This window comes from Canis lupus, chromosome 25 (genome assembly GCF_011100685.1).
Source record: "Canis lupus familiaris isolate Mischka breed German Shepherd chromosome 25, alternate assembly UU_Cfam_GSD_1.0, whole genome shotgun sequence".
Classification (NCBI taxonomy): domain Eukaryota; kingdom Metazoa; phylum Chordata; class Mammalia; order Carnivora; family Canidae; genus Canis; species Canis lupus.
The window spans coordinates 49,437,788-49,452,179 of NC_049246.1; the positions used below are offsets into that span (position 1 = coordinate 49,437,788).

General features: G+C 53.0%; 2 protein-coding genes across 7 annotated transcripts in view; one reads left to right on the forward strand and one right to left on the reverse strand.

The window, feature by feature from the left end:
- Positions 1-718: 718 nt before the first annotated feature.
- LOC111092398 (glutenin, high molecular weight subunit DX5-like) lies at positions 719-9,429 on the reverse strand. Of its 5 annotated transcripts, none has more exons than XM_038574372.1 (5): positions 9,296-9,429; positions 8,134-8,287; positions 6,636-6,733; positions 6,168-6,396; positions 719-5,091 (listed from the first exon to the last, which is right to left on the reverse strand). In XM_038574372.1, the coding sequence occupies exon 5, from the start codon at positions 2,435-2,437 to the stop codon at positions 1,247-1,249; it is 1,191 nt and encodes a 396-aa protein (XP_038430300.1). In that variant the 5' UTR covers positions 2,438-5,091; positions 6,168-6,396; positions 6,636-6,733; positions 8,134-8,287; positions 9,296-9,429; the 3' UTR covers positions 719-1,246. The 5 variants fall into 5 exon arrangements, with proteins under 5 accessions (XP_038430300.1, XP_038430297.1, XP_038430298.1 ...); XM_038574369.1 differs by having other exon boundaries at positions 8,048-8,287; XM_038574370.1 differs by having other exon boundaries at positions 6,168-6,733.
- A 333-nt stretch (positions 9,430-9,762) lies between these two features.
- The window catches only part of TWIST2 (twist family bHLH transcription factor 2), a 51,226-nt gene continuing 46,596 nt past the window's right edge, over positions 9,763-14,392 (forward strand). The window contains exon 1 of one of the 2 annotated variants that reach the window (XM_038574375.1): positions 9,763-10,174. In XM_038574375.1, coding sequence (XP_038430303.1) covers positions 9,840-10,174 — 335 coding nt within the window. In that variant the 5' untranslated portion in view covers positions 9,763-9,839. Of the gene's footprint in view, positions 10,358-14,392 lie in introns of both variants that reach the window. The other variant, XM_038574374.1, reaches the window with a different exon arrangement.

Sequence of the window (14,392 nt, forward strand, 5' to 3'; positions counted from 1 at the left end):
TTTATTTTATTTTATTTTATTTTATTTATTTATTTTTTAATTTTTTCATAGGAGTTCGATTTGCCAACATATAGCATAACACCCAGTGCTCACCCCGCCAAGTGACCCCCCTCAGTGCCCGTCACCCAGTCATCCCCACTCCCTGCCCTCCTCCCCTTCCACTACCCCTTGTTCATTTCCCAGAGTTAGGAGGCTCTCATGTCCTGTCTCCCTTTCTGATATTTCCACACATTTTCTCTCCTTTCCCCTATAATCCTTTTCACTATTTTTTATATTCCCCAAATGAATGAGAACATATGTTTGTCCTTCTCCAATTGACTTACTTCACTCAGCATCATACCCTCCAGTTCCATCCACGTCGAAGCCAATGGTGGGTATTTGTCGTTTCTAATGGCTGAGGAATATTCCATTGTATACATAAACCACAGCTTCTCTATCCATTCATCTTTCGATGGACACCAAGGATCCTTCCACAGTTTGGCTATTGTGGACATTGCTGCTAGAAACATCGGGGTGCAGGGGTCCCGGCGTTTCACTGCATCTCTATCTTTGGGGTAAATCCCCAGCAGTGCAATTGCTGGGTCGTAGGGCAGGTCTATTTTTAACTCTTTGAGGAACCTCCACACAGTTTCCCAGAGTGGCTGCACCAGGTCACATCCCCGCCAACAGTGCAGGAGGGTTCCCCTTTCTCACATCCTCTCCAACATTGGTTGTCTCTCGTCTTGTTAATTTTCCCCATTCTCACTGGGGTGAGGTGGGATCTCCTTGTGGTTTTGATCTGTATTTCCGTGATGGTCCGTGATGCGCAGCATTTTCTCATGGGCTTGTTGGCCATGTCTATGGCAGATGGGGATTTTAGTTGCAGAAAATAGAACCTAGACATCATTGTGTTAAGGAAACCTTAGGGTTTATTCACCCAAACCATTCTCCCTCAAGAAGGGAAAGTGAGTCCCATGGAGAGGAAGGGGTGTCATCCCCTGTCGTTGGCAGAGCACAGGGTCTTGACCTCACCATCCGGCTCTGTCTCTGCCCTTCTGCACAGCAGCCTGGTGTAATTGTGTTTTAACTTTTTTCTTTTTCTAACATGATAGAGCAGTGTTTAAATTGCCTGCGTTTCTCATTCTCAACGAGTCTATCTCAAGGTGGGAACATAATTATGTACAACAAGAGGAGCAATGGGTATAGGGAACCTCTCTACTATATTCCAAGCCTAACTTTGGGGGATTCACAACCATGATGAGAGAAGTCAAATCCTGCATCTTCTCCTTCTTAATTCCCACTTGTCCCCCTCCAATCTCATCTTAGCACTGACGGTCCCTGGTTCTCTGGTTCCCTGGTTCCATGGTTCCCTGGTTCTGTGGTACCCTGGCTCCGTGGTTCTGTGGTTCTGTGGTTCTCCAGTTCCATGGTTCTCTGGTTCTAAGATTCTGTTGGTTCTATAGTTCCCTGGTTCTGTGGTTCTGTGGTTCCCTGGTTCTGTGGTTCTGTGGTTCCCTGGTTCCGTGGTTCTCCAGTTCCTTGGTTCCATGGTTTCATGGTTCCCTGGTTCCGTAGTTCTGTGGTTCCCTGGCTCTGTGGTTCTGTGGTTCTCCAGTTCTGTGGTTCTCCAGTTCCCTGGTTCTCTGGTTCTGTGGTTCTCTGGTTCCCTGGTTCCATGATTCCCTGGTTCTGTGGTTCTCTGGTTCTCTAGTTCCATGGTTCTCCAGTTCCCTGGCTCCATGGTTCCCTGGTTCTGAGATTCCCTGGTTCCCTGTTGCCTGGTTCCATAGTTTCCTGATTCTGTGGTTCCCTGGTTCTGTAGTTCTCTGGTTCCCTGGTTCCATGGTTTCCTGGTTCTGTGGTTCTCTGGTTCTCCAGCTCCATGGTTCTCTGGTTCTGTGGTTCCCTGGCTCCGTGATTCTCTGGTTCCCTGGTTCCATGATTCCCTGGTTCTGTGGTTCTCTGGTTCTCCAGTTCTGTGGTTCTCCAGTTCCCTGGCTCCGTGGTTCCCTGGTTCTGAGAATCCCTGGTTCCCTGTTGCCTGGTTCCATAGTTCCTTGGTTCTGTGGTTCCCTGGTTCCGTGGGTCCTTGAGTCCATGGTTCTCTGGTTCCCTGGTTCCGTGGTTCTCTGGTTCTCTGGTTCCACGGTTCCCTGGCTCTGCGGTTCTCTGGTTCTCCAGTTCCCTGGTTCCATGGTTCCCTGGTTCCCTGGTTCCATGGTTCTCTGATTCCCTGGCTTTGAGATTCCCTGGTTCCCTCTTCCCTGGTTCCGTGGTTCCCTGGTTCTGTGGTTCTCTGGTTCTCCAGTTCCCTGGTTCCCTGGTTCCCTGGTTCCATGGCTCCATGGTTCTCTGGTTCCCTGGTTCTCTGGTTCTGTGGTTCCCTGGTTCTGTGGGTCCTTGGATCCATGGTTCTCTGATTCCCTGGTTCTCTGGCTCCATGGTTCCCTGGGTCCATGGTTCCCTAGTTCCCTGGTTCTGAGATTCCCTGGTTCCCTATTGCCTGGTTCCATGGTTCTCTGACCCTGTGGTCTCCAGTTCCCTGGTTCCCTCATTCCCTGGTTCTGTGGCTCCTTGATTCCGTGGTTCCCCAGTTCCAGGTTCTCCAGTTCCCGGGTTCTCTGGTTCTCTGGTTCCCTGGTTTTGTGCTTCCCTGGTTCTCTGGTTCCATGGTTCCCTGAGTCCATGTTTCCTGGTTCTGTGGCCTCATGGTTTTTAGTCCGTGGTTCTGTGGTTCCCCAGTTCCTTGGTAGGCTGGCAGGGCTTCTGCAACAGGCTCCTAGTTGGCTTTCCTTTTCCAGCTGCTCTCAAAGTAAGTCGGTCACCACCTCTTTCCTTAGACCTCTCCTTTGGTTCCCATTGCCTCCACCAGGAAATCTAAACTCAGTATTGTCCTATAAGATCCTTGAGAGCCTGGCCTCTACCTCCTCAGTGGGACCTCCTCACACCACAGTGGACACTCCTTGTTTATCCAGCATCTCTCCCAGTGGAAACTTCCCCACCTTCATGGCCCAGCCTGCCCTTCAGGTCCCATCCTATCACAAGAGCAGTGATATAATCCAGCTGGTTGATTAGGGTCCTTGGGCCCCAGGACACATGGTGAAGTCCAGCCAGTCAGGCTTCTATGCCCGACATCTCTGCTGGAGCTAGAGAAGATGCTATTTATTTAGCATTGCTGTCCCTGGAGGATAAGACCCTGGAGCACCTGTCATCTTCACGCACAAAGGGAAAACCTCCTTGTATCGAGAGAGTGAGCTTCCTACATAGAGGGAAGCAGAGCTGAAGGATGGAGAAGGAGAAAAGAGACACAACAGCATGGAAACTCCTGGATCCAGCTAAGCCTGAAGACAGCCTGAGCCTGACCTTCCTAAGTAGCGAACCAACAGATTCACTTTTTTTGTTAAGCACATTTAGGGTGTATTTTTGTCACCTGCAACCACAACCAAGAAAGTGCTGGCCACCGATCCCTGAGATCCCAGCCACAGAGATGTCCCCACTGCAGGGACACCTTTGCATTTCACCCTCGTGGGCGTTGACACACTTTCATCTCTGCCTGAATGCTCTTTTCTCTCTTCTGATGGTAGATTTGCTCTGTCTTTGCTGCTGTCTTTCCCAGCACCCCACACCCCCTGGTCTCTGTCCCCAGGCTTCTCTGAAATCTGGTTCATACTTTTCTATATCCTGCAAGTGGCTGCACCCTGGAGTAGCTGTTCACGGGGCTCCTACTCCATGCCACTTCTCAGCATCATACTAAACACACAGTGATTATTAATTAAAAGGCTCTTTGTTAGTAATCTCCTGTCTTCGATTATCTTCTCCCCACAGGGCACAGCGGGGTGGGGTGTGTGTTCTCACGGGGGTGTAACCAGAGTATGTGGTGAGGAGAGACGTCCACCAAGAGTCCCACCTCTTTGTCCCCATCAGTCAACAGCACCTGCTGGGCTCCGTCTGAAAGTGTGAAGTTTGAAGAGGAGTGGCTGGGGATGGGATGGGGTGGGGCGGGGAGGAGAGGAGAGGGCACAAGATGTGAACGACAAATTTGAAGATTAAAAACAAACAGGGCGGGACAGCAAGAGTTTTTATCTATTTGAGCCAACTATTCAAATTATATTAAACAACGGAAATGAGGTTTCCATTTGGGTAACCAGGACTTGCATTTATGGGTTGCATTTCTTGCAAGGGGCTCAGGGGGCAGAAAGCATGCCTTCCTGATTCATGAATTAAAGTGAAGCTAAATGAAATCCAGCAACTGTGGATGATAACCTTGCAATCCCCACAGCTGCAGGGCCTCTGGTGGAGGAGGATGGGGAGGCAGGCTTGTGGGGGACCCAGCCCCACTGGGCACATGAGTGCTTGTCAGGAGAACAGAAACAGGAGAGAGGAGCTAGCTTTCACAGCCTGGGTTCCTGGGTCACTAGGTGGGGTTTCACCCCTGACCCCAGCCTGCTGTGGGCCACTGGGTCTCCTCCCCTGAGGGATCAGCAGAGAACAGCTGCCCACCAGAGGCACAGAGACGGAGGGAGGCACAGGCCAACACGGGCACTGAGCCCCTCCGGAGCCCTGCAAGGTGTGCAGCAAGAGGGCCCAGCAGCCTCCTGCTCTCTGCACTTGCATTCAGCTTCTAAACAATGATGTCCAGCAATTTCCAACTGACAATGTCGGCTTGCACATACACGCTTATTTCTGCTCTCTCCCTTGAATCCATCTACATTGGGCTGAAGGAACAGAAGAGGCAAAACCTAGGTCTCAGAGGAAGCAGGAGAGGAGTCCACTGCAGGCATGCTTGGGCAGGTGGAAGGAGGCTGGAGGAGTGGCGTCCCACTCCACGGACGGTGGAGGCCCGGACGCCAGAGCCCAGGTCGGGGCACGGCCCGGACAGCAAGCTGGCTGGACCCCATGCAGAAGTATCCCCACCTCTCAGCCAATGTCAAGAGCAGATGCATCGGGACGCTGGGTGGCTCAGTGGGTGACCATCTGCCTCCGGCTCAGGGCGTGGTCCTGGGGTCCCGGGATCGAGTCCCGCATCGGGCTCCCTGCATGGAGCCTGCTTCTCCCTCTGCCTGGGTCTCTGCCTCTCTCTGTGTGTCTCTCATGGGTACATACATAAAATCTCTAAAAAAAAAAAAAAAAAAAAAAAAAAAAAAAGCACATGCATGGTCTGGATCTCCTCCCCCATCCCAAAGATGCCAGGTGCGAGCCTCCCCCCTCCCTCTGACTCTGAAGGCAGAATGTTACCTTGGAGAATTCTAGCCAGAGCCCGTTCAGATGAGGGTGCCCGGGAGTGCAGAGGAGAGGAGAGGAGAGGAGAGGAAAGGAGAGGAAATGGGAAGGCCTGTACTGAAAACAGAGAGAATGTGTGGACATCCACATCCTGCATGATGAGAGCTCCTCCTAGGCCTCTTCCCCACCCTGGGTGCCGGGACCCTGGAAGGGAAAGTCTATGCTCCAGGTCAGGAGGTAGAAGAATTCTTCTCCGGAGATAGTTCCAGTCACAAAGAAAACACTGGCAAATAGTGGGGATCCAGTATTGCCCTGTCCCAGGGCAGACAGTCCATGAGCCCATGCGCTGTTGGGGAGGAGCTGCCAGTGACCCGAGTGACGGGGTGGAGTGAGTCCGAGCCCCAGGACGGGGCGTCAGAGCAGTGGCGGGGCACTCTCACTGCCAGGCTGGACAGCCTTCCAGAATATGGTAAAGACAGGCCTTTACAAAAAGTGAAACGAGCCCTTTTGGGGTTCTGAGAACAGGAGAGTCAGGTCTGATTGCATCCGCATGGCACCATTTAACTTGTCCAAGTAGTACGTGCTGGATTTCCTGGGACTGGCTGCCAAGTCCAGAGGCTGGTGATTTGGTAGGAATCCCTCATGTTAGTTAGCACGGATGAGGTTTGCAAAATGGTGATGTAATCCCACCATTCCGCCCTCATTTATTATCTGGAGTACATCTGCGGAGCAAGACATTTCCTCAACTCTTCTGTTACTTTGAAGTATAATTTGGTAAGAAAGGCTGGTTATGTGCTTGACTCTTTCCCTTTACTTACCAATTTTCAGAATCATGACTCAATTTCCCATCATCAGCCTAAGATGACCAGGAATTTTTTTTTATTTGATTAACATTATAAACTCATGGATTTTTTTTTAACCCTCTGATGTGTCTCCATCGTTGTAGTTTTGCTCTGAATGATGCTTACCTTGCACCATCTTTGGCCTGTGGAGGCATTTTTCAGTGCACTCCTGGGTCCTGCCATGACTCAGCAGCCACTGGCCGCTTCCTCGCTTTCCAGCACAGAGAGATAGACGCTTCAGGCTTATCTTGCACAGGTTTTCCCCTGATCTGAAGTCAGCCCTTTCTTCCAGGAGAGAACACAGCTTGAACACTGGTGGTGCTCCTTGCCACTGGATCCATCCAAGTTTCTAGGTCTTTCCAGGGGTCAGGGCCAGGAAATGCACCGTTTAAGAGAAAATACATCACGAGTTGATACTGATACTTCCAACAAGTTTAGAACTACACAGTCATGCCTAATTCTTCTCATTTCATATTTGTATCTCTTTTCTTCCAGGATAGAAATTTTGATTTCTCAAAACTGAAACATAATAACTGACTTGCCTTAGCTCACAGTTTCAGAATGACAATAGCAATATTGTTACTAGAAACATACATTTTTTGCAGTTCCTCTGGCCACCCTTGCAGTGGATCCCCGCAGGGTCGAATGACAGTGTTTACCGTTTTCAATGATTCCTGGGTGCTGTGGAAGCCCTGAGGGGGAAAAATTAGGTACCTTGTCTCATTCTGCTTTTGACTGTTAGGGTTTTTTTTTTTTTTCATTTTGATTCAGTTTTCTAAGTAACTTTGTAAAACATTCGTATGATTCTGAAGCCAAATCTATAAAACAAAGTTTATGCAGAAGAGCCTGGCTTGCATAGCAGACCCCTGCACTCTGTTCTCTCTCTCCCATTCTATATGCCATGGTTGCTCTTCTCACTCTTGTTTTTACCAAAATTTGGTATATATTCAAAGTCAAAAGAATCATAATAGGAGTTTGTGGCAAGGACAACTTTGATTTGACCTTAAAGGCATCAAAGCGTGTCAAAGGCCAATGTCAGTCCACATTACAAGCGAATGTTTGTGATGTCAAGAAGCTGCACACCCTGAGGACAGCCCTCGCGTGCACCTTCTAGACCCCAGTCCGGAGGCGGGGTCTCAGGCAGGGTCCCTTTGCAGAGAACAGCCCACACCAGCTGCTCCACTCAGGAAGCAACTTATCAGAGGACATGATAAAATTGCTGGGAGCTGAGCAAACAGGCTCCGGGCAGAGCTCACGTCCAGATCACACAACAGCACTGGAGTTGCTGCCTCGCTGCACCAGGAAAACAGTGGTTCCAGAACCATCCTGGGGTGGCGGAGCTGCTGCCACTGCACGGCCGCTCCTGCTGTGCTTACTCCTGAAAACTGATGCTCATGCCCTAACTCCAGACATCCAGAGACCACACACTGTGCTGCCGAGCAAAACCAAACACATCCACCTCTGGACTTAAAAGGGCAGGGCAGGGTGGATGGCCCTCTTTCCCCTACACATCCCAGGAGAGCACTCTTACAGACCAGGGCTGCCACAGTCTGAAAAGGGTCATCTTGGCTTTCCCTGCCCTGCAGTGCTGGAGGGAACAGAAGAACGATGGGCAGGACAGTGGGCACCCACCCACCCGATGCACGGGGAGGAGCTGTTTTGGTAACATTAGATGTGCAATAGTAGAACCGTTACTATGAAGACTTGTCCTATGCCTTCCTGAGCATTTTTTCTGGGTGGTGGTGTGTGTGGGTGTGTGTGTGTGGGGATTTTAAGGGGATTTTTTTTAAAGGCGACTCTTGCTTGTATGTGATGTGTGGCTTGGACATTAGATTTCAGCCTTTTGTCGGTATGCCTCTACCCTGCCAGTGTTATTGCTGTAATTTAGGCAAATGACTGGTTTTTAGATCCGACTTCCAGAAATTGTTCTGCTGCCCATCATCAGCAGGGAAGACAGAGATGGGGGCGTGGAGCAGAGCGGGGGTGTGGGGGGGCAGGATCTGCACCTCCTTAAATGCCCTCCAGCCTCGGGGAGCAAGTCTATCAACCACATTCATTTAAGCTGGGCCCAGACACAAGCTGAGAGACACACGGAGTTGGTGAAAGAGCAGGGGCGCACGGTCCAAGGCGCGGCGGGGAGGGCGCAGGCCCCTCGGACGGGCAGCCCAGGGAAGGCTGTGCCCCAGGCCGGGAAGCAGGCTTCCCTCGCCGTCTCCATCATCCTTCCATACGTGCATTTTCGAAGTCTGGAGAAGGATACAGAAAGCCAGATAAACCGCGAGCCTTCTCAGAGCAGGGGCGGGTGTTGCTGGGCGCGGGGACCCCCCAGGACCCTGAGTCTAGGATCCCGAAGCCCGCGGCGGGTTCGGTCTGCGGCCGGCGCTGTTCCACGGCCACCTCCGCCGGAGGGCCTCCAGGTGCCCGGCTCACAGCCGGGGAAGGTCCCCGGGAGCGGCCGGGCTCCGACGCGGTGGCCGCGGAGGCCGAGCGCTCCCGGCCCGGAGTTCAACTTCAATAAAAGGGCCCAGCCCGCCCTTGATCACGCGGCTTGCCTGACAGCCCGGCTCAGGCCCGGGCCTAATTGAGCCCGGGTCACCTGGGAATAGGTTCAAAGGCATCAAAGCCGTAAACCACCTCCAGGCCCTGAGCCAGAGCGGCCTGGCGAACAAAGAGCCGCCCCCCCTCCAACCACTTCAAACGCGCCCGCGCTCGGCGTCCAGATGGCGCGGGGCCGGGGTCCGCGGTGTCGCCCCCCGCCCAGGCCAGGCCCCGCGCTCCCGCCGCCCCGGGCCCTCCGTGCAGCTCCCCGCCTGCCCTCCGGGCCCTGCCGACGCGCGAAGCCGCGGGGCGCGCCAGCCGGGGACCCCGCACCGGGCACCGCAGGCAGGGCCAACAGGTGGGCGCCGCGGGCCCCCGCGCTCCCGCAGAGGCTCGCTGTGCGCTCACGTTTGAAAGCGCTTGGAAGGAGGGTCTGCAAAGGGCGTCGGGGCTGGGGATCCTCGGAAAGCTGCGGTGAGAGACGACACCCAAGACAAAGCCCGGGCAGAGGCTTCGCGTGTGCGCGGGTCCCCGCGCGCGTGCGTGGGCAGCGGCGTCTCGGGGGTCTGGGCGCCGCGGTCTGGGCGCGGGGACCCCCGCCCACGCACATCCTCCTCCCGGGACTGAGTGTTCGGGCCCCGGCGCTGACTCGCGGCGCTCGCGGGGGGCTGGGGTGCCACGGAGGAGCACCCCGGGGCTCCCCGCCGCGTGCTCACCTCCTGGGAGCGCATCTAGGGTCGGACTGGGCCCCCGCGCCCCCGCGCCCCGGGGAGCTCCTGCAGCCGCGGCGGGGCCCGAGCTCCACGTTGCGGAGCAGACAAAGCGGGTGGGCAGTGCCCGCGCCCCGGGCGGCCGGAGAGCGGCCCGAGCTCCCGGCGGGGGCGCGGGCGGCGCGCAGGGGCCCGGCCTCCGGGGTGCCCGCCGCGGCCGGAGCCGAAGGGGGAGGCAAAACTGAAAGTGCCGCGCCGGGGGGCGGGGGCGGCCGGCGGAGGCCCCAGAGCTCGCCCAGCCCCCGGCCGCCGCGGCCAATCAGCGCGCCGCCCTCGCTCCTGACAACTATTTAGCAACCCAGCCCGGCTAGAGTTTCCAAAAAAGTTAGAATAACTTCCTCTCCCGGAGACCTCGGTTTTGCACAAGCCGGCCCTGAAACCAGAGCCTCGCGGGCAGCCCGGGGAGCGTGTGCTCGGCGGCCGCGGGCTTGGCCAGCGGCGCGCGCTCGGCGCCCGGCGCCCCCAGCCCCAAGCGCGCCGGGCGGGCGCCATGGAGGAGGGCTCCAGCTCGCCCGTGTCCCCCGTGGACAGCCTGGGCACCAGCGAGGAGGAGCTCGAGAGGCAGCCCAAGCGCTTCGGCCGGAAGCGGCGCTACAGCAAGAAGTCGAGCGAAGATGGCAGCCCGACCCCGGGCAAGCGCGGCAAGAAGGGCAGCCCGAGCGCGCAGTCCTTCGAGGAGCTGCAGAGCCAGCGCATCCTGGCCAACGTGCGCGAGCGCCAGCGCACCCAGTCGCTCAACGAGGCCTTCGCGGCGCTGCGCAAGATCATCCCCACGCTGCCCTCGGACAAGCTCAGCAAGATCCAGACGCTCAAGCTGGCCGCCAGGTACATAGACTTCCTCTACCAGGTCCTGCAGAGCGACGAGATGGACAATAAGATGACCAGCTGCAGCTACGTGGCCCACGAGCGCCTCAGCTACGCCTTCTCCGTGTGGCGCATGGAGGGCGCGTGGTCCATGTCCGCCTCCCACTAGCGCCGCGCCGCCCACGTCCGGACCCGCGCGCCAGGGTAGGTGCTGCGCGCGCGCCCCGCGCCCTCGGCAGCCGTGGGGCAGGCGGGCGGCCCGGCCGCGCATCCCTCCTCGCGGGTGGGGTGGGGTGGGGTGCGGTGGGGGGCCGCGGCGGCGGGGTGCGCTCTGGCTCGCAGCCGCGGGGCGGGGGGCGGGGGGGAGCGCCCGCGTCCCCGGGGCCCCGTCGGGGCCTTCTGCAAGCTTCCCTGCCCGGGGGTGCCAGTCGGGAGCGGGGGCGACGGGTGACAGCGTCCCTCGCATCCTCGCCGCTGCTGCGGGCGCCTGTGGGTGCCGTCGGGCGGGGGGCATCGCCGGGGCCGCCCGCAGGGGCAGAGGGAGGGGAGCCCGCTGTTCCCCGCGTCCCCGCTGCCGGGCGGGCCTGGCTGCGGCCGTGCGCTCCTCCCGGGGAGCCGCGGAGCGCGTGCGGACGCTCGGTGTGCGCGGACGGCTGCAGCAGGGCGTCCAGGCCGGCGCTCCGGGGGCCGAGCGGGCCGGGTGGGCGCAGAGGAGCGCGCCGGCGGCCAGGTGTGTGCTGGGGAGGGCGCGCGCGGCGGGGTGCGGGGGACGCTGCCCTGCGCGGGGGGCTCCCGGGCGAGCCCGGGTCGGCCGTGCGCCGGGAGCGCGGCAGCCGGAGCGCCTGGGCCGGGGCTCGAACCGCGCTGCCCGCAGGCAGGGGGGCCGATCCGGGGCTGCGAGCCGCTGGCTCGTTCTGGAACCCGGAGGGTCTGGGAGGGTGCGAGGGGTCCAGGCTGGGAAACAGGTTTGCGGGAGCCGAGGCGGTGCGGGCGGCCCTGCGCGGGGCCAGGCGAGGGGCTCGGGCTGCCGAGGGCATTTGGAAAGTCGGGTGCGCTCTGGGAGAGCGCTCGGGGCGCCCTGCACCCGCTCCCTTCCACCAGACGCCTTGGAGGGCCCTTCAGACCAACTCTCACCCCGGAGGCGCCGTCCTTTCCAGAAGGCTCTGCGAGGCTGGTGGGCATCTCCCTTCCAAGGGCTCTCCAGGGCAACGCCAGATGTGTTGGGGGGGAGGGGGTAGAAATCCTTACTACTTCGTATGCTGTAGTTTCTCGCTCATCTTGCAATGTTTTTATAAGTCTCTACTTCACACAGAAGGAATTTAGATTAATCCAGAGCGTGCCCCCGCCCGTTCTCCCAAACATATCTATTTCTTTCTTCTTCTTCTTCTTCTTTTTTTTAATGTGGTTCTCTAATATCTGCAAATGTTTTTGCTCTGGTCGCACAAGGCAGATCTAGCGCAGGTGAATTTTGTTTTTAAAGTTTTTATTTCTGTGCCACTGAAAATTCTTTTGACGAAATTGCACCCCCGTAAGATAATGATCGTTTTATAGGTTTTGTTTTGTTTTTTTTTAAGAAAGAATTTTTTAGCAGAGAATAACTTATGGGAATCTCCTCCTATCTTTGTCAAAAACAGATGGAAAGTATCTCAATCACATATTTCTCTAGGAAAGAAAGTTTGGATTGGCTGAGTAGTAAAATGCTACAGGGGGATAATACATTAATTCTGGGTTTTGCTGCCTAAATTATGAGCTTCCATTAGTTAATTCCATTTACCCTTTATACCATCCATAGTTTACAGGACATCTGAAGTAAGGACAAACAGATGAGGAATGTCATCTTTGTAAAGCATACATGTATAGCTTTGTTTAAGAAAAATGTCAACAGAATTATCATTAAGACTTCCCTCCAGAAAATTATTTGAAAACAAATACCAGGAGATAGTACCTTAATGTAAAATTTAGTAGGATCATTTAAAAACCATTTTTAAATAACCACATTCCTCAAACTTAGAGAATCAGAGCTCACACTTAAAGATTATATAAAAATAAAAGGCAATACTTAATTATGTGTTGAGAATCTGGGGGGAAAGTCCTTAAAATATAACAGATAACATATTCAGCTGGAGAACGAATGATCTCTATGGGGGTCTATTTATTTTTATTTTTATATACTTGAATATAACTAATTCCAGTAAGCCAGTTTCTTTAGGTAGGTTGGTAACCACTCTCTACAAGAAGAGAAGGGAAATGTGGACATTTTTGATACACCAATAATTCTAGACACGTTTTGTTTTTACTGACCAGGCACGTTGGGCAAACATTTTTGTATTTTTTTAATCACATCAGTCTCTGTGAATATAAATACAATCTTGATTGGTCTGATTTCATGAAAATGTCACTAAATGGCATTTGTTATTTACTCGTAATATTTTAAAGAAGTGCTAGTTATACGTACCAGCAAAGAATTTCTAGACCTTTCAGTAAATTGCGTGTGATTTTAATGTATTAATATGAGAAGTTTTCACATATATGACAAAAGCTGCTTCCAGACAAACAGCAGCAACCGTAAAAAGCCTAAATTGTCCCTTGATATAAAGAGAAGCACAGAAAATGGTGGAGTTCGGCTGGTGCTAATATTTAGCCTGACTTTCTTCTTTGGCCTGGTTTTTAAACATACACGTACACAATAAATCAGGTGTCGTTGGGCAGTCAGCTGGGTTCATCTAATTGGGGAAAAAAAATATCAAAATAAGTTTTTAGTATTCTCATTAAGTGCCTCAGCTTTAGGATCAGGGTCAGGGGCACCTGGTTTGGAGGAAGGTGACGATTATCAGACATTTTTCCTATTCTCTGCTTTGTTGTTAAAGAAAACAAATCTTCCCTAACTCCTGCAATATGCACAGATTTTTTTTTTAGTAGGTTACTGTACTCAACAAACTACTTTTTTTTTTAATCCTCTGAGAACTTTATTACTTTGGAGAAAGGAGTATGATCCTCTCACCCTCTAAAAAGTGGGTAAGCCTGTTCCTGAACATTTACTTCTTGGAGGTATTTGTTAACTTGCTGTATTTGGAATGCTAGCTGGTCTCAAAAGCAAAGTAATTCTCCATGAAGAACGCACATGCAGAATCCCAGGAGAGATTTTGATTGATCAGAAGATGTGGAATGAAAGTCTGAGCTACCTGAAATGCGAGTATTGCTTTGTTATAAAATACCCGTCAATGAGATCCAGTATAGGGAGCTGATCCCCGTGATGTGGGTATTTTCTTTAAGTGTCTGTGGTTATTCTTTCAACCTTGCATGAAGACGTCTTGCTACGCATCTGGCCAGCGTGGGGGCTGGAGGGATGGGACTTTGAGAGTGGCTGTTTGAGGTCATTTGAAATATAGTACTTTATTGAAGTTTTCTGAAAACTGTACTATTTTCAGACAAGTCTTGAGCCTGAAAGAATTGAGTTTCCATCATCTTTGCTTCACTGTATTCTGGATGGACGGCACAGATGCCAGATTCCTCTTGCCTGGCAAAAAAGACCATAAAGTAAACTCTTTCTGAGCAGAGCACTATAACTCATAACTTTAGTTTAAATCTGGGCTTTAAAAAAAACAAATATTTTAATAAGCCAATTTTAAAGGCTGAACTTTTATGACAGTTTTTAAGCTTAGTATTTATATTAATCTATTCTCACTGGTGTCTTTAAAAACTCTGTGAATTCGTGCTGGAATGTCTGTTTATGTTTGTGTCTTTTCCTGGGAAAGGATAAATGTGCTGCAAAAAGCAAACCAAATACAAAGCTCTCCACCAGCAAAGAGTTCACGAATGAGGCAATAAAACTCAAAGAAGAGGTGAATAAGTTACTGTAGCCAAGAAGCGGCCATAAAGGAGAAGTAGAATCTAAGGGACACGGACAGGATGCATTCACAAGAAAAGCCAAGATGGAGTAGTAAAAACAAGGACTGTTTAAAAAGAAACTCTGCAGGGTCACCTGAGTCTACACGTGTGACAAGATTGTAGTGAATGAAACACACACACACACACACACATACACACATGAGTGCATGTAAAACTGGTGAAGTCTCAGGACTTCTGGAGATCATATCAGTGTCACTTTCCCGGTTGTGGCCTCGCATCAGAGTTTTGCAAGATGTTACCATTGGGAGAAACTGAGTAAAGAGTGTAAGATACTCCCTGTTATTTCTTACAACTTCATATGAATCTACAGTTTTGTCAAAATAAAAAGGA

Coding starts and splice junctions, on each gene's coding strand:
- LOC111092398 (XM_038574372.1), bottom strand. CDS start 2,437: ATGGACCCAGGGAACCATGGAGCCAGAGAACCAGGGAATCAGAGAACC.